This window comes from Morus notabilis, unplaced genomic scaffold (genome assembly GCF_000414095.1).
Source record: "Morus notabilis unplaced genomic scaffold, ASM41409v2 Scaffold336, whole genome shotgun sequence".
Taxonomy (NCBI): domain Eukaryota; kingdom Viridiplantae; phylum Streptophyta; class Magnoliopsida; order Rosales; family Moraceae; genus Morus; species Morus notabilis.
Genome location: NW_010367552.1, coordinates 604,645 through 628,133, shown reverse-complemented (window position 1 = coordinate 628,133; position 23,489 = coordinate 604,645). Strand labels below are relative to the sequence as shown.

General features: G+C 34.6%; 1 protein-coding gene and 1 pseudogene across 2 annotated transcripts; one reads left to right on the top strand and one right to left on the bottom strand.

Annotated features, from left to right (window-relative positions):
- Positions 1-847: 847 nt before the first annotated feature.
- On the top strand, positions 848-5,182 carry LOC21404539 (annotated as a pseudogene).
- A 262-nt stretch (positions 5,183-5,444) lies between these two features.
- LOC21404537 (60S ribosomal protein L18a) lies at positions 5,445-13,786 on the bottom strand. 2 transcript variants are annotated; one of them, XM_024175164.1, is made up of 6 exons: positions 13,434-13,786; positions 12,520-12,595; positions 11,419-11,533; positions 6,977-7,092; positions 6,809-6,872; positions 5,445-5,955 (listed from the first exon to the last, which is right to left on the bottom strand). In XM_024175164.1, exons 1-6 carry the CDS (start codon positions 13,651-13,653, stop codon positions 5,614-5,616), a joined length of 933 nt encoding a protein of 310 aa, XP_024030932.1. In that variant the 5' UTR covers positions 13,654-13,786; the 3' UTR covers positions 5,445-5,613. The 2 variants fall into 2 exon arrangements, with proteins under 2 accessions (XP_024030932.1, XP_024030931.1); XM_024175163.1 differs by lacking the exons at positions 11,419-11,533; positions 12,520-12,595; positions 13,434-13,786 and adding an exon at positions 7,281-7,380.
- Between the last annotated feature and the right edge of the window lie 9,703 nt (positions 13,787-23,489).

Here is a 23,489-nt window from a genome sequence, read left to right as displayed (position 1 = left end):
ATATATATATATAATTGAAAGTCCTTAGTTTCTTCTACAAGTAGTACTTGACTATAATTGTTTTCATTACAAGGACTGCATTTATATACAATTAACTTAACTATTTTGGATTATTTAAGATCTGTATGCTTCAGAAAAATGAAAACACGTATGACATTATAAAGAAATAAATAATAACTTTGTGCTGATTTGTACCCTAAGTTGCCATGTCTATTTCAATATCTAAATATAAGCTATTCATATATGTCAATTGGTAATCAAATTGTTGGGGCAAATTGAGATGCAACTTCAATATTATAAGTACTGAAGATGACCTGCAGAATAAATAACATTTATCTTAATTAATTTTCACTTTAGCTATTGGCAAGTGGAGGAAGACTTGACTTAAAAAATAAATTGATACTGAATTGTATAATCTCAATGAACGAGTATGCACGCCACATTAGAACAATTAGCAATCATAGAGATTCATTTTGGAACAAATGGTATTGCCTTGATATATTCCAAGCAACCCATGACATACTCTATATATTGACCTGACTCAGGTCAACTCAGGTCACCTCATGTTTCATATTCAATGTTTAAAATTATGTTAACTAATCACATTATGCCACTTTATTTTAAAAGTTTAAAATGTTTTTTAATTAACTTTTATCATACCTTAATTCCTGAGTTGCATAATCTAATTGATTAGATTAGATACCAATTAAAAGATAAAAAATACCAGCAAAAAATTAGAACAACAGGTGATCTGAGCATATGTATACGCTCAATTTGCCTATATATGCACATAGCCAAAAGAGAAGGCTTCAAAAATTAAAAGAGTGGTAATACTAGCTATAGCTACGTGATGGCAAAGATAAACAACAAAATACTCGTAAAACTACAGAATTACTGCGGCGTAGTGCTTCTATTATTGTTGCCATCAATTTGCATAGCTGTTGCGGCGACAAATAACAGTACTTCCGACGTGAAGTCCCCGCGTTGCAACGGAACATGTGGGAAACTAAAAGTTCCTTACCCTTTTGGAATCGACGACAAAGACTGCGCCAAGGATAAAGAATTCTTGCTCACATGCAACCGCAGCTTCTCTCCCCCTAAACTCATTCTTGGAGAAAACATTGAGGTTCTCGATATATCGGTGGAGAATGGTACGATGAGTGTTAGCATCGATAGCGCCTACAAGTGCTACAACGAGTCCAGTTTGACGGCCTCTTTCGACCAGAATATTACCTTGGGAAATAAGAACCCTTACACGTTCTCCAGCTCCGAGAACAAGCTGATCGGCCTCGGCTGCGACACGCTCGCCTTCATGAATGACGCAGATGGCAAGTTCGGGAGTGGTTGTATCTCCCTTTGCAGCGACAAGGTCGATCTGGCTGCTGAGGGCTCGTGCTCGGGCATCGGCTGCTGCCAGACATCGCTGCCGAAGAATCTCAAGTCGCTTGAGATAACGCTCATTACCTCGCCTAACCAAAGCGACGTTTTGACATTCAACCCTTGCGGGTTTGCCTTCTTGGTGGACCAGAGGACTTTCAACATCTCGAATATGCGGCTTGATTTTCGGCCGGAAACTGTCGAGAACCCGAGCGTTCTGCTAGATTGGATGGTGGGAGAGGAAAAATGTTGAGGAAGCGAAAATGAGTACCAAATCGGAGTATGCCTGCGGCGAAAATACTGATTGCTCATACTCCGACAACGCCCTCGGATATCGTTGCCGGTGCTTAGAAGGATTTAGGGGGAATCCGTATCTCAAACATGGCTGCCAAGGTAAACTGATAATAATAGTAATATAATGCATGATTATGTGTGTGCAAATATATCATTCGTCTTTCTCTTTTGTGTGTTTTGTAATTATATGGATTGTCTTTTAATGAACAATGCTATAGAGTATCGATGCTCACCACACACTAATATTAAAAGGTAGATTTTGCAATATGGGAGCATAGGCGGCTCAAGGGTAAGGCCACTAAGGCCCTTGCCTTAGGTCCCCAATGAGCCAAGACCTCATCTTGCTGGATTTTTTTATTTCTCCCTTTTTTTTTTTTAGAAAAGAATATTAGTTTGTATATTTTTTATGTGTATTGTAGTAAATCTTCTAACATTTAATTGCGTTTTAAGGAAATAAAAAGATTGTAATCCAGAAAGAGCATAATCCTAAGAAATAGTTATTTTGGGGAAATAAAAGATTGTAATAAAAAAAGAGCATAATTCCAAGAAATAGTTATTACTACTAATATTTTATATATCATTGCCACTTAATTTTCTTCATTTAAGACATTGATATTTTTTAATTTCCTCGAGACACCCAGATTTCTTCTCCTCTTAAAAGAAAAACAATCTCCAACAATACAACTTTTTCATTCCTGATTTCACATTCCTTCCATCTCAACAGTCATTCCACCGCTATTTAAAAAAAAAATTATTCCAATAGTACAACTTGAAGGTTTTTCGTTCAATATTTGAATAATTTTCTACTGGTTTTATTATTCTTAATTTCGTGTTTGAAATTCATATCATATTTTATATCTATTGTCTTGTTTGGATAGAAGTTTTGATTTTGTCTAACATAAATTATGAAAATATTAATCCGAAAATGAGGAATTTAAGAGAAAAAAACTTAAGAACACAAAATTTTATTGAATCATAGAGAGGAGCTCGTGATCAGTTTCTAATTAGCAATAAAAAGAATCCGATTAAATGCGAAAATTTAGTAGCTGAAACATATGAATTAGGAGTATGATGATAGTATAATAAGATATATTCATACCTAAAATCCACAATGTAATAGAAAATATTAAATTGATTAGTCAAATGATCATTTAAATGTAAGATATGTATTAGCAAGTTTTGAATCCGAAATTTTAATCATAATTTTACAGTTTAGAAAACAAAATCATATATTTCAAAAACATAAAAGTGAATATAGTTTTTTAAAATGACTCTTTATATAATTTCACTTAAGGTGGAATACCTACTTTGTATTAGTTGGAATGCTCACCTCCAGTGTACCCTAAGCTTTTTATTTTTATTTTTTATCTTTTCGTTAATTTATCTCTAAGGATATAGGATATAGATTAATGAAACAATCTTAAGGAACACTAGTGTTACTGAACACACTATACACTAATTAAAAGTAGGTTTGAAAATATAATTTCATCTTAGTTAATAGTGTTTAACTTCGGTAGTATTTAAATACTTAATCACGTACTTTTTTTCTTCTAGATATTGACGAGTGCAATTGGCCGGAAACATACCGTTGTGAAGGAAAATGCAAAAATACGATTGGAGACTACGAATGCAAATGCCCTCTGGGGATGCGGGGCGATGGTAAAGTTGGTTGTCAAGGATTTCGTGTTACAACAATTGCCACATGTATGTTTTCTTAATATATAGATTGATTTATAACTTTGAATGACCTGCCTCTTTTTTATTTTTTTAAATAATTTTTCATATCTTGAAATTCCTTTTCTTTAATAAAGGGAATGCCTCATTACATTTTATAGTTAGTGGATCAATTGTGACGAGATATTTTCATATAATATATATACATATATACTGATATAATGAATATGTATGCACAACAGAAGCATTTTATATAGTTATTATTTGCTTTATCATCAGTTTGATAATTATTGGTCTTCAAATTTAGAGTTTTGACTTGTTTCCGTCGTTTTTGTTGCGCACAGTTATTGGAGCCAGCGTTTTCCTTGTGATTATTGCTTTACTCATTTTCTATGATTGTAAGAGGAGAAAACGAGAGAAAATATTCAAAGAAAATGGGGGTTTGGTGTTAAAGAACCAAAGAGTCAGAATTTTCAGCAAGGCAGAGTTGGCCAAAGCAACCAACAATTACAATGAAAATCAACTCCTTGGCAGAGGTGGTTTTGCTTCAGTTTACAAGGGAGTTTTAATGGATCATGATTCTACGCTAGTAGCGGTCAAGAAGCCAAAGGAAGAGAAAAAATCCAAATAAACCACCAGCAATTTCACGAAGAAATAGCCACCGTTTCGCAAGTTAACCATAAGAATGTTGTCAAACTCTTAGGCTTATGTTTAGAGACCAAAATCCCACTTTTGGTTTATGAATTTGTATCCCAGGGGACGCTTTTCCAACACATCCACAGCAAGAGATCGCCCATGTTAAGATCGTGGAGAACCCGTTTGAGAATCGCCGCAGAAACTGCGCTAGCACTTGACTACTTGCATTCTCTGGCACACCCGCCGATCATTCATAGAGATGTCAAGTCCACAAACATTCTCTTAGATGAAAATTACACTGCAAAAGTCTCCGATTTCGGAGCTTCAGTTTTTATTCCACCAGGGCAAACTGGCATAGCCACCACAGTGCAGGGGACTTTGGGGTACTTAGATCCCAAGTATCTTAACACGGGCACTTTGACCACAAAGAGCGATGTGTATAGCTTTGGTGTTGTTATTGTGGAGCTCATAACAGGAGAGAAACCAATCTCAAATGGGAGAACTGGACTGAAAAGTAACATTGTTCAGTACTTTGTTGCGAAAGTTAAAGAAAATCGCAATAATTGTGTGGATACAATCTTGGACTCGATGGTTTTTCGTGATGAAGATGAGATGGACCAAATAGAGGCCGTGGCTGAGCTTGCAACAAGATGTTTGGAGAGTAGTGGCATTAAAAGGCCATCAATGAAAGAAGTGGCGGAGGAGCTTGCAAGGCTGAATAAGCTCAATCATGGAAACTATAAGGCTCTGAAAAACAGTGAAGAGTCCAAGCGATTGCTTGATGAATCGTCTAGTAGCAGCCATGAGAATGTCAAGCACGATCGTAGCTCGTATGAGCTAGTGGAATATACTACCTACGATGTTATGGGGTATGATACGGAGCCATCAGTTTCTCTCACCTAAATGTTTTAAAATACACCCTTTAGATGTGAAGATGTTATGAATCCAATTATAGCAGGATTTCCATACAATAGTTGTCCACTTGTTCTGAAAGCCTACATAGATGTGCTTCTGAATTGATGTTGTGTTGTTTTCTACCAATAAGTATGTAACATGTTCTGCTTAATTGTGACTTTTTTCATTTGAATATAAAACAAATGCTTTAGATATGCGCGTGTGTGTGAATGAAACATAGCCAACACAGCCACAAGAATGTTGTCAAGCTCCTAGGCTTTGTGTCTAGAGACCAAAATCCCACCATTGGTTTATGAATTTGTCGCTCTTCCAACATATCTTCAGCAAGAAATCAGCCATGTTAAGATCATGGAATCATCACTTCACTTCACTATGATAACAGACAAGATAACGGACTAAACTTACCTATAACACACTACGACAAAAAATAATAATAATAATAATAATAGGAGCAAAAATCTAGATGATAATAGGTTTAATACGAACTCACAACTGAATCAAACGACAACCATAATCGAGCAATGAATTGTAGTAAGCAAACAAGAATGTTGAAACCTTTAAACTAAACCAACTTGAGATTCAAAGATGCTCAAATAACAAAATATCCGATAAAATAACAAAAAGGGACCACAAAAAAAAAGGTTTCTACCAAAAAAGATCCAGAAATAGCTCACTTTAACTTCTCTTAAAAGCTTGCTTGATCGTCAAATGACCAAGTTACATAAACAAGTTGGGCCTTGATGCCTTGTATGTGGTCTTTAGCTTCCTAGTTGGTGGCCTGACCTTATTGTACACCAATGGGAACTTGATCTTCGAGTTGTGGAATTGTTTTGTGCTCTCTCTCTTGCAAAGCTTGGCAGGGACAGTTGCAGTCTTGATAATCTGGATGCATGGGAACCTAACTCTGTGGCGAGAAGCCATTTCATTGTACATCTGCTCCACGGCACCATTTAGAGTGGTGTCACGGAACTCCTTGTACATATTATGGTACCCAGTTCGGCTCTGATATCGCAGCCAAATACCATAATTATCAATTTTGGTGGGGTTCTTCTCAAAAATCTGCAAGAAAATATGATAAATTTGTTGAGAAATTTCATACCAACAAAAGGGCCAAACCAAATGATAATTAATTACAAAACCACAAATAAAAAACAATCAACACATGATTTTGCTTGAATATAAAAACACATGATTTTGCGTGAATATAAAACTTACTTTCCTGTCTAAATTCTAGAGTCTAGACTCAACGATGAGAATTGAGAACACACTAAAAAATGGCGCACTGTCACTAGCCAGAGGACAACATATGATTTTACAAATCAGCTTCTTGAAATAGATCATTTGTTAAAGCCCGGCTACAATTGTGAAGTAGAATTGGGATTTTAGATCTTAATTTATCCAAGGTCAATACAGGATTTACCAATATTAAACTCTTTCCTCATATTATAAGTTCTGCAGAGTCCAGACCCCAGAGACAACAATGTAAAGAGAGATATGCAAGTGGTAAAACAGATGGACCTGAGCAAAATGTAGATAAAGGAACACCACAACCATGATCAGATCAACTATGATAGCAAGGACCCAGAAAATGAAATTGAAAGTTCATTCCACTAACTCGGGAAATTCTCACACTTCCCACAATTTCACATGTATTAAACACCAATAAAAGAATGTCTAAGAGATAAAACACAAAATGAATCATCTCTTTTTTTTCATATCCAGCAAATTCCACCCTCCGATACATTAGCTACAACAACACCGGTTACAAGATCGTGGTATAAATAAATATAACAATCTGATATTTCCAATAATTCGATTCATGTTCAACATCGCTTTAAAAGGAACAACTATTTTACCACATAACACAAGAAAAATGAGCAAATAAAAATATCATTTCAAAAATAAATATTACCTCATTAATAGCAAGAACCTGTCCGTTGCTCTTCTTAACCTTCTTCAGCTTCCTCAGAAAATACCTAAATCCAAATTCATGAACAGAACACCAAAAAAATCAAAAACCCAAAAACGAGCGAAAAACACAAATCAATCAATAAGATCGAGACTAAATCGCTCCTCTTACCAGAACTTGGACTTGGCGCGAACCTCGTTGGTGGCCCAGAGCTTCATGCGGTAAATCTTGGGGTGCTCATCGGTCTCCGACGGGAGAGCCCTTCCCACAACCTGGTACTGGTGAAACTGCGCAACGAAACCAAAATCAAAGCCATTTCAAAACACTAAAATCATCTGAAAGGAAAAGAAATTCAGAACATAGGAAAAGGAAAGCTCGATCGGCAAAAAGTACTGAAAGATTTCCATTTTCTCGGGAAACAAACAGAGATTATCAGAAAAGACGGAGATCTGAGGAAGAGTGATTAGCGGCTTACCCTGAAAGTAACCATTTCTGAGAAACAGAGAAGACGGTAAGGTTTCTGAGGTCTCTGACGCTCTCTCTCTCTCTCTCTGTGGTAGAGAAAGAGGAGTTTAGGGTTTTCTTTCCATTATATAGGATTTGAGCTGAGGCTGAGAGACGGAAAAACCCTAGGCCGTGAAAATGGAAAGCTTGGTGACACGGACTCAAATGATTACACGTGGAGTCTAAGCCCACTAGAGGCCCAGTTAGAGCTTGGGGTGGATTAAGCCTGGCCCGTTTAACGACCCAAAAGAAGCGAATCGACTGATCCAATGCATAAACAACAGGGAGAGAAGTAAAGCCAAAATTTTGGGAAATTTTAGCAGGGGAGAACCAAGTAAATAGCATATTTGAGTAAATAAATAAAATAAATAATAAATTTTAAAATTATTTAAAATAAATAACAGTAAATTCAATTGTAAAAAGAAAATTTACTTGATAAAAACTCTTTTTACCATGTAAATCAAATTTTAAATATAAAATTTATGAGATAAAAATCTTTTTTATTACTACTTATTTTAAATATTTTAAAATATGTTATTTACTTAATTTAGTCTTAAAAATCTATTGTTTACTATAATTTATGTTTTAGTAAATAGCAATAAATTAGAGATTTACTAGGACTTCATTCACTTCATGGATTTGAGTTTTTAATTCGAGTTGAGATATAATATTTTTTGAAAACTTTTTACTATAGCAGAAAAAATTAGATGTGATATTTTCTAAGAATTTTTTACTATAGAAACTTAAAACTGAAAACTCAAATCGGTGAAATAAAGGAGGCCTAGGTGACTCCCATATTTATCCCGATTCTAATGATCAAATATAACAAATTCAAGATTCCTCTAAATCCACGGACTTTGGGAATTGGGATTTGTGAAAATAAAAAACAAAAACAAAAACAAAATTGGGAGGGTTAGAAAAGTGAGTATTTATGCTCCTCTTTATATACACTTTTAGATTCAAGTTCCTGGTTTGTTTCCCTTTTTTTTTTTTAATTTTTGTATTTACTATATAACGCCATTAACATTTAATTCGCCTCATCATCAGTACTCAGGATAATCAAGATTGAATGTCGAAATCATCCATTGGATGACTCCCAGTCCGCAGCCGGAGTCAATCGCATGCACTTGAAGAGACGTGAGCACTGCATCCAAACCACATATGAGCAACAACTTCATAGATTCCTTCTCATCATCTTGAATCGTAGTTCGATAACATTCTGGAAAAACATCAATATTTTTAGACGGATTAAAGAGATTCATTCAAAAACTAGATTGAGCTTACTAGAACAAGTGCTTTCACTACCAAGTCATAACCCAAGGATCGTGTGTCACCTCAGATAGTTCGGGAGGCGAATTTTGAATTTGACCAAACCTCAGGGAGAGTTCTGGAAATTCGTCTTAATGATTCTCATCCAAAACTTAACAGTAGAGTTGTTAGTAATAATTTTAAAGTTCAGGGATAAGCACGTCACTGTTCATACTTGTTTGAGGAAATATGGTGAAGAGAATTACCAAATTCAGAAATAATCTCTAATGCATATATACGTGCGTGTAGAATTCATGCCTTCAATAACAAGTAATGAAATAAACGTACACGCCACAGAGCGTTGTGGTCTAGTGTTAAGGACCTTTGCTAGGTCTTCTCTATTCATCCGTTCGGGTTCGAGTTTTCATACCTGCAGAAGGTTGTCCGGTTCTTATAGAAAAAAAAAAGGACTCGCTATAGGTGGAGAAACTGAGTGGATGGTCCGTAGGAAAATAGTTAAAAGCTCTTGCCATTCCTCAGTGGCCCTGTGTTTCTTGGGTATACTCCTGACGTATGAATGGAGACGTGAGGCAGACCACCTGATTCCCTATTTGACCAGCAAAAAATAAATAAATAAATAAACTTTACACGGTAAGAAATTGAAAACCTATGAACAAAATTTGTGGACAATTTTCTTTTGGCCGGGAAATACACACGCAAATACATGACTATTTTTGTGTTTTAAATGGAATTTTTTTTTTTTTTTGGGCTCCAAAATTATGTTTTCGGTGGAAATATGAGAAAAAAACATTATAACAAAATAAAAATTTATGAATTGAATCATACAGAATCTTTGAAAGCACCGTTCGATTATTGATGATGTCATGTCAGATTTATCTGTATCTACCGATACGCCTTGAAGGAATTTAATCAAGCCTCGTGCATAAAGAAGACAGCTGTTTCTTTTTTATTTAATTTTTAAAGATACAAGTGCTGTTTCTTTTTTATTTTTCAAATGGGATATTGGGAATGGAACTGATAAACTAGTTTTTTTTTTTTTTTTTTTCAAATGGGATATTGGGAATGGAACTGATAAACTAGTTTTTTTTTTTTTTTTTTTCAGACAAAAAAAAAAAAAAAGAAAAGAAAAAAGTGTAAACAAGTTCTAGCGACACCTACGAGAACACCACTTTCTCTTCAAAAAGCTTCTGCCCCTTTTCTCCTCTTTCAACTACTGCTACTCAATTCATCGTCAGAATATTAAGAAACCAAGTGTTTTGACAACATTATGAACACTCAAGAATTTATAAATACAAGGCTAAAACAAGACAACCTCCAAGTTTAGTTACATTTAACCAACTGATATATTCACTGCGGCAACCGGAGAGCACTATACAATGATCTTCACAACCCGTTTCGGGGCTCACCAAGCATGAGTTCCCTTCGTTACGCCAAGAGTTACAGCAATTATAGCTAGTATGGCCTGAAAATAAAGAAGAAAAGGAACACCATAAACATAAAGTGGTCAAATTCGGACCACACAAACGGTTAACTTAAATACACAAACAGCAGTAAAATTGCATTTCCAATTAAAAGGCAAGTATGTGCACCTTCTTCCTATAAAAATTTGAACAGCAACTTAAACGAAATAAGTGCCTAATGCCTATAATGTAATCTACAGCATAACGAAACCAATTCAACAGTATTCCAACAAACAGCCATCGCATCAAGTTGTCAAGTTATCAACTGGCCTGTCGTATTAACTATCAGATTGATAGAAATGCATGCAACAATACCAGACGACGGATTATCAATAATATTGACACAGTCGTGGTTTTAAGAGAAAGTAAGATGATAGGAACACTTTTTAACTTTTTTCTTCTGAGAAATCTTAAATTAATGTGATATACCACACACCATGCACAATCTAAAAAGTTCTCAATGTTTGAAGTAGAACAATACTTGGTATTGGCAGCACAATTAAGCGGATAATGATCGACCACGAAATGGAGAAGTGTGACTAGGGCGTATAATTTACTATATGCAATTTCAAAACTATACAATTTCCTGGTCGACATGGTATGACTGAATGACACTTTTATCATTTTGAAATTGCATATTGACACAGTAAATCATAAAACAATTGCCCGTGAGGTTCTCTGCACTTTTCTGATAACCAACAAACAATTGGCGCATGAGTAGTCAGCAAAATGAACAAGGTTTTGATCTCTCTCTTTCTTTTTCTTCTTATTTTTTTTTTTTAGCTTTAAATTTTTAATTTCGACAAAGTAATCCACAATAGGAGACTGACATTAATGACCAGTGTAATGTAATTCACAATAAATCAAAATCCCCCTCTCAAATTTGAAAAGCACCTAAAAAATGACCATGAAGCTTATGCATGAATTCACAGCGTGCAACTTAAACATAATCGGACAAAAAAGAGTAAAACACAAACTAGAAATAACAACACGCAGAAAACTGCAAGGACATTCAAAAATGGATACTATATTTTAACATAAAAATTCTCTCTCATATCTAAATACCCACTTTAAAGGGCTACTGAACCTTCCGCATGAATTCACCGTATACACTAAGATGTCAGGAACAATTCATTTTTACTGCTGCATGTATTGTTGGTTAAAATTACAAAAACATGCACTTATTATTAAGGACAAGGACTGGGTTTTGAATAAAGTTGAAAGAATCAGAAAAAACATTTTGCTTAATTTCATTGTCATTAGACTCATTACAAAGAATAAGATACTTCAGACAATTAAGTTGCAAAAAGAAAAATGAAATTCAAGAACAATTGTAGCAAGTTAAAAATAAAATAAAATGAAAGCATAAAGGATACTTACAGCGATCATGCAGGCCACATATCCAGGCTTTTCTCTGTAATCCACTCGTACACAAAGTAGAATAAAAGCTCCCACATACCAAGGAATGCCACCAAGAAAGAAACCAATTAAAAACCTGACCAAAGAAACAGTGAAAACACCAATCATAAACATGAACTAGATAAACCGGAGAACTATACTTGTAAAGACAAACATCGAGAATCAACACAAAATTTGACAATCCTGCAAGATGGTTAAAGATGATTTTTCAATAAATGCAGAAGCTATAATTTAATTACTTCAAAACAGAGCTGTTCAATGTCCATAACATATTCCTATTTGCCTTGGTCAGATATTTGAATGTTAGCATATTATCCTAAAACAAGTTAATGATTTTTTGAAGAAGGCTAATTAATCATGAGAAATCAAACAATTCTATTTCATCAATAGACCCTACAGTATTAGACTAACATTAGATTTAGTTACTTTAAGGTGCGCAACTCAAGTCAACAGTTACTCTCCAGTCTCCGAAACTGAGTGCTCAAGAACCACTGACCTATAATCAACACGACTGAAAAGGACTAAAAAAATAAGAAACTGGACAAGCACTATGTTTTTTCAAAAAGAAAAAAGAAGCTCAAGAAGCCAAGTTTAGTCAACATTCTTCATCAATTAGGCATAGGTCATATAAGTCACTAATTATGTATAGTATAACTTAGTCTTTTCATATCACTTATAATATACAACAAAAACAAAAACAAAAAAAACCACAAAGTTCCTTCAGTTCATTTCTCATGCCTACATGGATAGATGTATTGGAATAAATGTGTTTGTTTATGAACTATTCTTCAAAGCCAAAACAAAGGAGACGCTTGTCTGCTCATTCATTGTACATAAGGAGTGGAGTGGAGGTGAGATAGATGTCAGTTCCTCTGCATCTAAGGGTCAAAGAGTTCTGCACCACCGGGTAGTTCTTCTTAATGTGCAGATGAACGAGCTAGCTTATCTTAATCATTTCATTGGGGCCTAAACTCAAACCCATATTGTTTCCCTTAAAAGTTAAAACTAGACTTACAAATGACAATAGTTGAATATGAAAAGGATAAATCTCGACAAACTTACAAAAACCAGCCCATGCCCAGGCCACAGCAAGGAAGACGATGTTCTCTTACAGGGTGTCCTTCAACAACAGCATAACCTTTGGAACAACAATATAACAAGATGAAGATTAAATATAAATAAAGAAACGTCTACTCAATATAATCATAGAAAGTACTCAAGCCTTAGCTATTATTCATACATTAAACTACAATAATATCATAACTTCAACATCGCTTTAGCAGCGAAAAAATGTGTCAAGTTTTGAGTCTCTTTAAAACATCAGCGACATAAACCTAAAACTACAGCAGAAACAAATGCGCGCTACAATTTCTATATCCCCCTCAAAAAGAAGCTAATTCCTCAGTTGATAACTTCTCATATGCATATGAATTCATATAACCTTTACAAAATCGAATATATGAAAACTCGAAAAATGCTTTCCAAATGAACTCTGCGTTTGGGTTGATAAGCAAATAAGATAAAGTGAAACCCCCCCAAATAATGATATCTGATAATTTCAGAAACTATCACATAAATTGTACAAGGGCAAATTTTCCACTAAAGAGCACCCAAAAAAAAAGTGTAAATTAGCATTGATAACTCACCATAGCTCCCATTTCAAAAAAAAAAAAAAACACCACAAGAAGATGTCAAGTTAACCACTTTAATATCCAAAGTCAATTTATTTTCAATCATGATCAATTTCATGTATCATAACTAAAAATGCAATTTCATCCATGATAACCTAATATAAACAATCATTTCAGGGGAAAAAAATAATAAAATCTATAACACAATCAAAAACAAATTATGCATTTAATAAGCATCATCCAAACAACGCCCAATTCGATATCATATGCACAAAAAAATCTACATATCTATTTTACGTAATTAAAGGAATAAGAAAAACAAACAGAGGAGAGAGCGAAGCGTACCAGGGACGGTTTGATAAGCATGAGGATAATGGACGTGAGGGTAGCGGGGATGACCGGTTACGCCGGGAGGCGGTAACGGCTGAGGGAAACCGACAACCGGCTGAGCCGGTGGCTGGTGAGAAGGAGGATGGTAGTAGTTGGCCACGCCTTGGAAGGTGCCGTAGTGCTGGCTCTCCTGGTCGCCGGTCACTCCTCTGCTCTTCGATGATTCCTCGCTCATCTTTCTTTCTTCTTTTCTTTTTTTTTTTCCTTTTTTTTTTCTCCGATCCGAATTGCTCTCCAAAGATTAGAGTATATCGTAATTCGTCCTCTTTTATTGTCCCACAAAAAGAAAAGAAACCGAAACAAAGTTCATCTTCGTTGTCTTGTCTCTTTTCCGATGCTTGGCGGTGTATATGAGGAGACGCTGAGCTGGCACGTGTTGACCCGAAACCGGTAACCAGATTACTGTTGGTTGGGCATCTCGTTTAGCTTTCATTGTCTGGCTTCACTTTGATCCTCATGATTTGGGCTCATCTGTCCATTGGGCCTTATTAGGTAAGAAGCACCTTAATAAGGGTGGAAGAGGGAAATGGCATTTTTAATAGAAGAATTTTAAAAGGGAAATGGTAGTAAATAACAAGATTATTTAAATTAAATTAAATAAATATTATATTTTAAAATTATTTAAAGTAAATAACAGTTTATTTGATCATTTATTGTGTAAATAATTTATTACGACTTGCAAAAAAATAACTTATGTGGTAAAAAAATTTAAAAAATCTTTAATTGAATGAAAAAAATTCTTTTTACCAGTTGTAGAAAGAAAATTTATGTAAACAAATTGTTTTTACTAGCGATAAATAAACCATTTACGCGGTAAATGATTCATTTATCACATAAATTATTATTTATTTTTTACTCGGCTATGTTTGTTGCTTTTTATCATCTTTGTATCCATACATGGCCAACGTATAGGAATACTAATTTTACTCATTAACTCACTTACCCATTGGAACCCACCTTAAACGAGACATAAAAAATGATTTAAATGGATGCAGGTTATACATGGATTAAATTTTAACATGTCACGGATCGAAGTGTAAGGTAAGAGGTCCTTAACCCTATTCCTTGTTTAATCGCCTCGTTTGATTATATCATATTATTAAGGAAAATGAGACAAACACCTCTTAGAATGCATGAGTTTGGATTTTTACCTCTTATTCTTGAATAATATCCTTTTTAGTCAATATAGTCAAAAGGGTACTAATTAAGAGTAAGAGATAAAAATCTAAATCAATGCACTATAAGAGTAAGTTCAACAATTTTCTCTACTATTATTAAACTATATATATTATGTGTAATATGTTGTAATATTTAATTTTAAGCATGAGATATCACATAATATCTATAAAATTTCAAAACTATTTTTCTTTTATTAATTTTAACTTCCTGTCCATGTTTATATAGTTGTGTTGATTAATTGATTAATTATTTATCTTACGATGAAATTAATAATCGGGCACATGGGGCACCGTGAGTACCACGAATTTATGATGGAGAAATTCGCCCATCGTGCCAACATATGAAAAATTATTTGAGAAACTCTGTAAAATAAAGTGCCTGTTTGGAATCATTTTTAAAAACATTTTTCACGTTTTTCGAGAACTAAAAAATGAAAATGCTCTCACAAATGCGTTTGGCACCGCATTTCCTAAAAAATAAAAATTGAAAACGTTTTTTACTTATTCCCAAAAAGTCAGGAAAACTGAAAACGATTAAGGATTGTTTTCCTTCCCATTTTCATTTTTCCTATGTTCCCCCTCGACCCCCTTCTTCTTTGTTCTAAGCCTTGGGTTGTCGGTGGAATCGCGCAAGAATCTTCTCCGATCTCGACGGGCTGGACTCCTCTTCTGCCTCGACCTCGCTGCCCCTTCCTCCACCTCACCAGAGTCGGGACCCTAGACGATGACTTCTTCTCTGGCGACGACGACGACGATCGCAGCCTCTTCGGCTCCGGATCGGAAAATTCCAGAGATTTCTCCGAAACACACCCATTTCCTTTGTAGTAGCATAACACACTAGTTTTCATGTATATAATGTTTATTTAATATATTTATTTAATATATTATTATTTAATATATTTAATATATTATTATTTTAAATATTATTACATGTTTTTAGAAATTAAATCACCAAACACAATTTCAGTTTTTTTTAAACTGAAAATAATTTCGGAATAAAACTATCAAACACATTTTCAGAAATGATTCAAAAAGGAAAATGAAAACGTTTTTATTTTCATTTTCATACAGAAAACAAAATCATTTTGAAACGAGTTCTAAACACACCCAAAGTCATATATGATTTATTTTTAATTCTTTCTATTACGCATTTATTATTTAGTTAATCACTTATATTTAAAAACAAAAATTGAATGGACATAAATGCACGTGCAGTTTTTGCTAGAAATATTAAAGACACTTTTCCAATGTAGTATTTAAAATACTAGTCCTAACTCATTCTTTTCTTCTTCTACTGTTTGAACTCCCAAATGGGCCCAAAGACTAACTAGTGTTCCATATTACTGCAGCTTGTACCGACGAAGCAATCACGGCGTGATGGCCTGTGCATGTGTTCCATGTGTCCTAACAAATCATCTGATCATTCCTTGATTCTTTCTTTATTTTATCTAAAAAGTGAACACATTAAAAATATGGGGAAAAACACATAATCAGATAATCTAGCCAATCCGATTCCTGAATTGACAAGATTATATGAGCCTCATATTTGGTTTCAAGTGTTTGCATAGATTATAACAACGGTGTTTCATTCTTGTCTAATATTGGTAGAAGATGAAGGAAACGACAATAATATGTCACAGAAAAGGAAAGATTCCACTTCAGCTAATCTTGTATTCCCAATGATGGTTTGACTCATCAAGAAGTAGATTTGTCTCTATTTTGTAGATAGCTAGCTCAGAAGTAATTTCTGATTTCATTGTAGAACCCAAAGAAAGAAACGGTTATCTACAATTTTTAAAAATTCAGAGGCTACTCCAATTACATGAATAAAAAATTAGGAAATTGCTACTCTACTGCATGAATAAAAAATATATTACATGTACGATTTTATTTTTCAGCTATTAAATTTATATCAAAATTGTATATAGACCCTATCGTAAAAAGACCTTCACAAATTAAAACATCTTTTTCGTAGTTCAATTATTTATTACTTGGTTTGTTTTAGTATGATGGAATAAACACCCTTCTTATTAAAGTATGCTTTATTGATGTACACTAATAACATGTCACGTCTTGACTTTTTAATTAACGTGACATTTTAATTTACGTGTCACAATATTATTAGAGGACATGAAAAGAGATAAGAATAAGGAGACACAAGAATTAGTTTCCTAACATATATACGTATTGTCACGCCCCGGGACAGGGGTCGGTGACGTGGAGGCTCGTTTAGAGGTTAAACGCGATTAAGAATAAGATATTAAAGAAATTCCTAAACAAACCTCCCGTTTAATTGAAAAGTAGATTCCAAGGAAGAGGCTAGAACTCGAACCTCTAACATCACTCAGGGCTACACCCACAGGATCTTCAATATTGTACATACATGAACATGTAAATAACATTACAGACATCAACCACAGTCTAGAAATCCAAATATTCAGAGTTTACAGAATTTGCAATTCCTACATTCGTACACAGGGAGGATGATCACAATCCTCACCAAATCTGGTGATAGCAATCTAACTCAGCTACTCCGCACTGCTCCTAGAGTCACCTGGGAGGGGTTTAATATTTATAAAATAAATAAAAACGTGAGCGAAAGGCCCAGTAGGATATACTTTTGTAAAACATAGTAAATAAATGAATGAGTAAATAAATAAATGAATAAGCAATGAAATAAATATAGACATTCAGTTCCAACACAACAACCGGAACCTTACATCCTTTTTCTGAAAGGAAATATAACTGAAAATCTATGTATTACAGGCATCAACAAGTAATTTATACTATGATAAATTACTTACACAACCACGTGCACAAGCCTATCACCCCCAGACCGGGTTTCAGGTTCTGCCCCCAAGGATGCACTCTCCACATCCTATCTAGGCCATCAGCCGGTTTAGCGATTCACAAGATCTCTTGTCTTAAGAAATCATTCATTAAACTTTATGAAACAGTTCATTATAATACCAATAGCTAAAATCAAGCTATTGTTTTTTAAACATGCTTTTCTTTCGCAAACATGCCCTTTCTTTAAAACACTTGTAAGACCAAAACTCTTTTAAAATTAGGCTACCAAAGAAAGGGATAAGGAATCCTACCTCTCAAATATCAAACCTGGCTAGCGTTGCACTATTTCAGCTTTCGCTTCCTCAAAGCCCCACAATCCGAGTCCTCAGCTAGTACTGATACAAAACCACACTTTAGGATCCAATTCTCATTCCTAAAGTAATTCAATACCAATTATACACTTCGATTTCCTATTAGTGTGTCATAATTCAATTATCAGTTCCACAAACCATTTCATGTTTCAAATCATCATTCAAAGGGTTTTCAATCTCAAAACATGGATTAAAGATGCTAATCCATTCATTCTAGGTCCCCAAATGAAGCTAATTTGGGTTCTCCTAAAAAATCGAGGTCAAAACAGCATTTTCAAGCAAAACAGGGTCAAACCCCATGTACACCGGTTGACCGGTACATTCATTCTAGGTCCCCAAATGAAGCTAATTTGGGTTCTCCTAAAAAATTGAGGTCAAAACAGCATTTTCAAGCAAAACAGGGTCAAACCCCATGTACACCGGTTGACCGGTGACAGAGCAGTGCAACACCATCGGTCGACCGGTGGTGTGCACTTCGGTCGACCGCACAGGTCGACCTGTTGCAATGAAATCCGGTCGACTGGTGGAATCAGCATGGTGAGGAAAACTCACCAAAATCAGTCTGAAAACCTATAATTTCAGTTCCAATTCGAAATATCTCAAGGGGAAATCACTATATCCAGGTTCTAAGTACTTAATCAAGTCTAAATAACCCAAGATCTCCAATTTCTACCATTGTTTTACTCAAAATCCATCAAGATGCATTTCGAACCAAAAATAAGTTTTTAAATCTGAAAAATTCGAGATTCAAGAGAAGTTTTTCAGAAATCTTACCTCGAATCATTCTCTTGGCGTTGAAAACTTCTTGAAATCCTTCTTTGGTTCGAAATCCAGTTGGTTTGAGGCAAAACGGGAGAGAGAGAGTGAGGATGAGAGTGAGAGAGAGAGAGAGTTGCATGGGTAGGGAAGGAAAGAAAGAAAAAGAAAAAAAAGGAAAAAAAAAGAAAAATGGACAGGTGTCAAACATTTAAAAGACAGTCCAGAAAATGTGCCCACATACATTTCTGGGTAAAATATAATTACTGAAAATATTCAAATACCTTAGAATTATTTAAATTTACACGTCAGAAACATTTATTAGTCAATAATTAATTTATTAAACTAGATTAGGCACACTAATCAATTTTAATTACCTTAATTAATCCCATTTAATTTTTTGAGGTGTTACACGTATTGAACACATATATTTTAGAATTGGATGGCTTAATTACCCCCGAAATATAAAAATCTTTGAATTGGAGGTATAGAGAAACTAATAAATTTTATTGGCCATAAAATGACCATAAACCACTTGTGGTAATCGCCATAACGCATAAATTCTTCACTATCTGGTCGATCGGGGTAGTTAGAACATAGTGCATGAAACAGTTATAGTTGATAGTTAATTAGCTTCCTTTCAACCAATTTCCATTGCAAGTAATAAAGAAAATAAGCAAACAAACGCATCGATAAGAATTTAACGGTATGAAAAATACATATAAAAAATTGTTATTATCATAAATTTATCATGACAAAATTGTTCTTTTGTTCTTTTCTTTCTTTCTTTCTTTTTTGCATCAACAACTTAAAAAAGTAAAGTGATATAAGGCCACACCATAATTCAAAACAGAGAGAGAATTTAGAGAGAATAACATAATCAAGATGTAAGATAAAATAGGATACGAGGGAGATAGAAGTAGGAGGAGAACAAAAACTCATAAAGAGAAAACTGAAACCTCAATATTTATTAATCATTTAAAGCCTGAACAAAATTACTATCAGCAAAGTAATTATAAAAATATAAAACATAAACTTTATAGCTAAATAATTCAAAAATTCTACAAGATAAACATGGTTCTATCTTAAAATTACAAATAACAACAAACTATATCCTATTAGATAATTTATGATATTTAAATTAAAAACATAAGCAGATATTCTGCATCACAAAGATATAGCTAGCTATTACAGTCCATTATCAGTTTAGTCATTTGATAGTGATACTTCTTGGAGTCTTCTTTGACTAAATTAACGAATGATTTTTTTAATGATTTTAAATGAGAAAAACCAAATTGAATGTTGTTGTGGAGTAAAACCTTAAACCCTATATAAGGCAATAGCTGAGCGCCACGTGGCACAAGTAAAGTATGAAATAATTAAGACTGGAAGGTACAAAATGGTCAGTAGAATGCACAGAAATAACTCCCCTAAAGGGGTCGACTGCATCAAAGGAAGACCACAACATGGAGACAAGCACTTTACCAGCCATGAGCGAATACCGCTTCCAAAGAGCTGAAGACGCCGAACTCATCCATGTCCAGACTAAAGTGACAACTGTACAGAGGTTTTCCGTGCATTAAATGCATGCAGAGTTAGTGGCGAAGCCGGTGGAGAAAATCAGGCAGACTAGCTAACATCTCGGTAATCAAAAGTCACTATTCTGGGGTTTGGTGAATACATCACGGGATGTGATTAGATAATGGACAGGGGACAATATTGTGTATGTATATGGGGGAATCGCCCCAAAAAGGGGGCTAGTTCCATAATATTATTTCTCAAAATTGTAATTCTTCTTAAGATAGTAAAAAATTATCTCTCAGACAGTGGATGTAGCTCTATATTGGAGTGAACCACTGTAAATCTTGTGCTATTATTCTTCTCTTTTACTTAATATCGTTCTTAATTCGCTCACAAATCAAAAAAGCTTGTTATTAATCTGTCGACTAATTTTTACAGTCAACAATTAGCGACTCCGCTGATGATCGAACCCAGAATCTCTGGTTTATGTGAGGAATTTTAGATTACAAGAAGCTCATCAACAGGTATGGCGCCAAGAAGAACAAGAAATAGTGTTGCAAACCAAGGCAGCCAAACAGAGGAAAACACCACACTTCTGGCCAATCAGGCCAATAGAAGGGGGGGTGGAAACCAACCCGACTAGGGGAATCAACCCCCGGTGAGGGATGAAGCCCCGACCCCGAGTGTGTAGCAACCCGACCCGGCGCAAATGCAGGCCCAACACAACGCTTTGACCAACATGGTTCGTGGGCTGGTGGCGACCATCAAGCGTATAGATGGGAGAAGCTCTATGCCTCCCCTGGAGGACGCACCAAGACCACCGAGCACCGCTGCAGTCGGGAACCAGAATGCTGGTGACCAGCGTAGTACCTCAAAAATGATTGGGGAAAGTGAAAATGTTAGGAGAAATAACCCAAGGCCTCGACCGTCTAAATCACTCGGCAACGGGCAACATGCCGCCAGATGACGAGCCCAAGAGAAAGAAGCCGCCTCAGTGTCAGAGTCATTATTGCCTCGGGACACCATACTAGGCACCGTCATTGATAAGCATCCATTGGACAAGGGCTCCGAACATGGACTAAGTATCCGTGGAGGTTGAGGCAACCTAAGAGATAGCCTTAACCTAAGGGGCAAATGTTGTGGGGTAAAACCTTAAACCCCACATGAGACAATTGTTGAGCACCGCATGGCGCAATTAAAGCATGAAATAATTAAGACTGGAAGGTACAGAATGGTCAGTAGAGTGCATAGAAATAACTCCATTGAAGGGGTCGACTGCATGAAAGGAAGACCACAACATGGAGACAAGCACTTTACTGGCCATGAGCAAAGACCGCTTCCAAAGAGCTGAAGGCGTCGAACGCAGCCATGTCCAGACTGAAGTGACAAGTGTATAGAGATTTGACGTGCATTAAATGCATGCAGAGTTAATGGTGAAGCCGGTGGAGAAAATCAGGCAGACTGGATAACATCTCGGTAATCAGAGATTACTGTTCTGGGGTTTGGTGAATATATCACGGGATGTGATTAGATAATGGACAGGGGACAATATTGTGTATATATATGGGGATAATTGCCCCAAAAAAAGGGGCTGGTTCCAGAATATTATTTCTTAGAATTATAATTCTTCTGAAAATAGTAAAAAACTCTCTCTCAGACAGTGGACGTAGCTCTATATTGGAGTGAGCCACTATAAATTCTCGTGTTATTATTCTTTTTTTTTCTTCATCTCGTTCTTAATCCACTCACAAATCACAAAAGCTTGATATTAATCGATTGACTAATTTTTACTGTCAACAAATGTGATGCTTTAGAATTTAGATAAAAAGAATACATGACATAAGAATCTTGTCCCACGCCTTCTCTCCCCAATTCCTATATACGTTTCCAAGTTAGCAACATCACTAATTCACATTTTATATATTCTGAATTTATATATCAACAATGTTTGTAACATTTAACTTGGATAATGATTTGCGAAGAAGCTTGTAAATAAAAAGACACATATTCATACTATTTTCTCAGAATATAAAACTCAAAGTTATATGAATAAAACAATGATTGGACCTTATACGAGTGGGAAATTATATATTTGTATATACTTATTTCATATATGCTTATCTTCATTTTTTTTTTCCATGTAGGATCCTGCTAATTGGAGAGATGGATTGGATCAAATGATTAAATGCGTGAGCTACATATGGATCAAATATTCTTCCAGATAATGTAATTACGTAATTATTATTAAACATCGCAATGAATAATAGTAGGGTACAATGACGTAAGGGAAGGTGAGAAGATAGAGCATATCTTGGTTCGCATCATCAATGATGTAAATATCATTTCGTTTCATCTGTTTTTGAAGAATAATCAACTAATTCTTTTAATAATAGACATATGATGGACCTATCGTTTATATATATTTATATAGACAAGTTTTTAATAATTATATTTTTATTTGTAATTATTATTAAATATACAAATTTGATAATATATTATGATATCTTTATATATACATATATACTATTGTATGTCTGGATAAATATGTATTTTTTTTTTCATTTTATCAAAAAAAATGAGGTTTTTTGATATGTGTGGCGTACCGGTAGGTCGGATTTTTTTAACTATTAAATCTGCATATATTTTTAATTTTTACGTGATTTTATGCAAAATTAACGGATAAAAAATTTGACAAAAAAATGAGGTTTTTTGATATGTGTGGCGTACCGGTAGGTCGGATTTTTCTAACTATTAAATCTGCATATATTTTTAATTTTTACGTGATTTTATGCAAAATTAACGGATAAAAAATTTGACCTACCCAATATTAACGTACCAGAGAAAGTCTTAAATAAATAACTAGGATTCTTGTTTATAATTCTTATAAGAAAGAACAATAAAAGTTTATTTTGAACGCCGCATAATTGTCTTTCGATTAGATTGAAGGAGTATGTACTAATTTGAATTCTCCTAATCTCTATTTGACCCAAAAAAAAAAAAAAAATGGTTCTCCCTAATCCGTACAAATAGAAAAATGTTTGACGTGAAAGATTGGCTACGACTGTGGATTATAGCGAATTAATCAATTGACAGTTGTTGTTCAATCGTTTCTGTTTTTATTTCATTATTATCGTTTATTTATATGCTTGTTGCAATCATTTTCAATGGACAGAGAAATATTTTGTAATTGACGAAATAGATGGGTTGTGGACAAAAACATTGTCCAAAGTCTCATATTGATCTCTAAACACATACACGTCTAATCTCTAAACACATACAAAGAATGTCGGAATTTGGAATTTTGACTTCCATTTGTAATAATGTTCAAAAGATTCATAGATTCCCCTATGATGAGTATTAAAATCTATTCCCACTCAATAATAAAAAATTGTGAT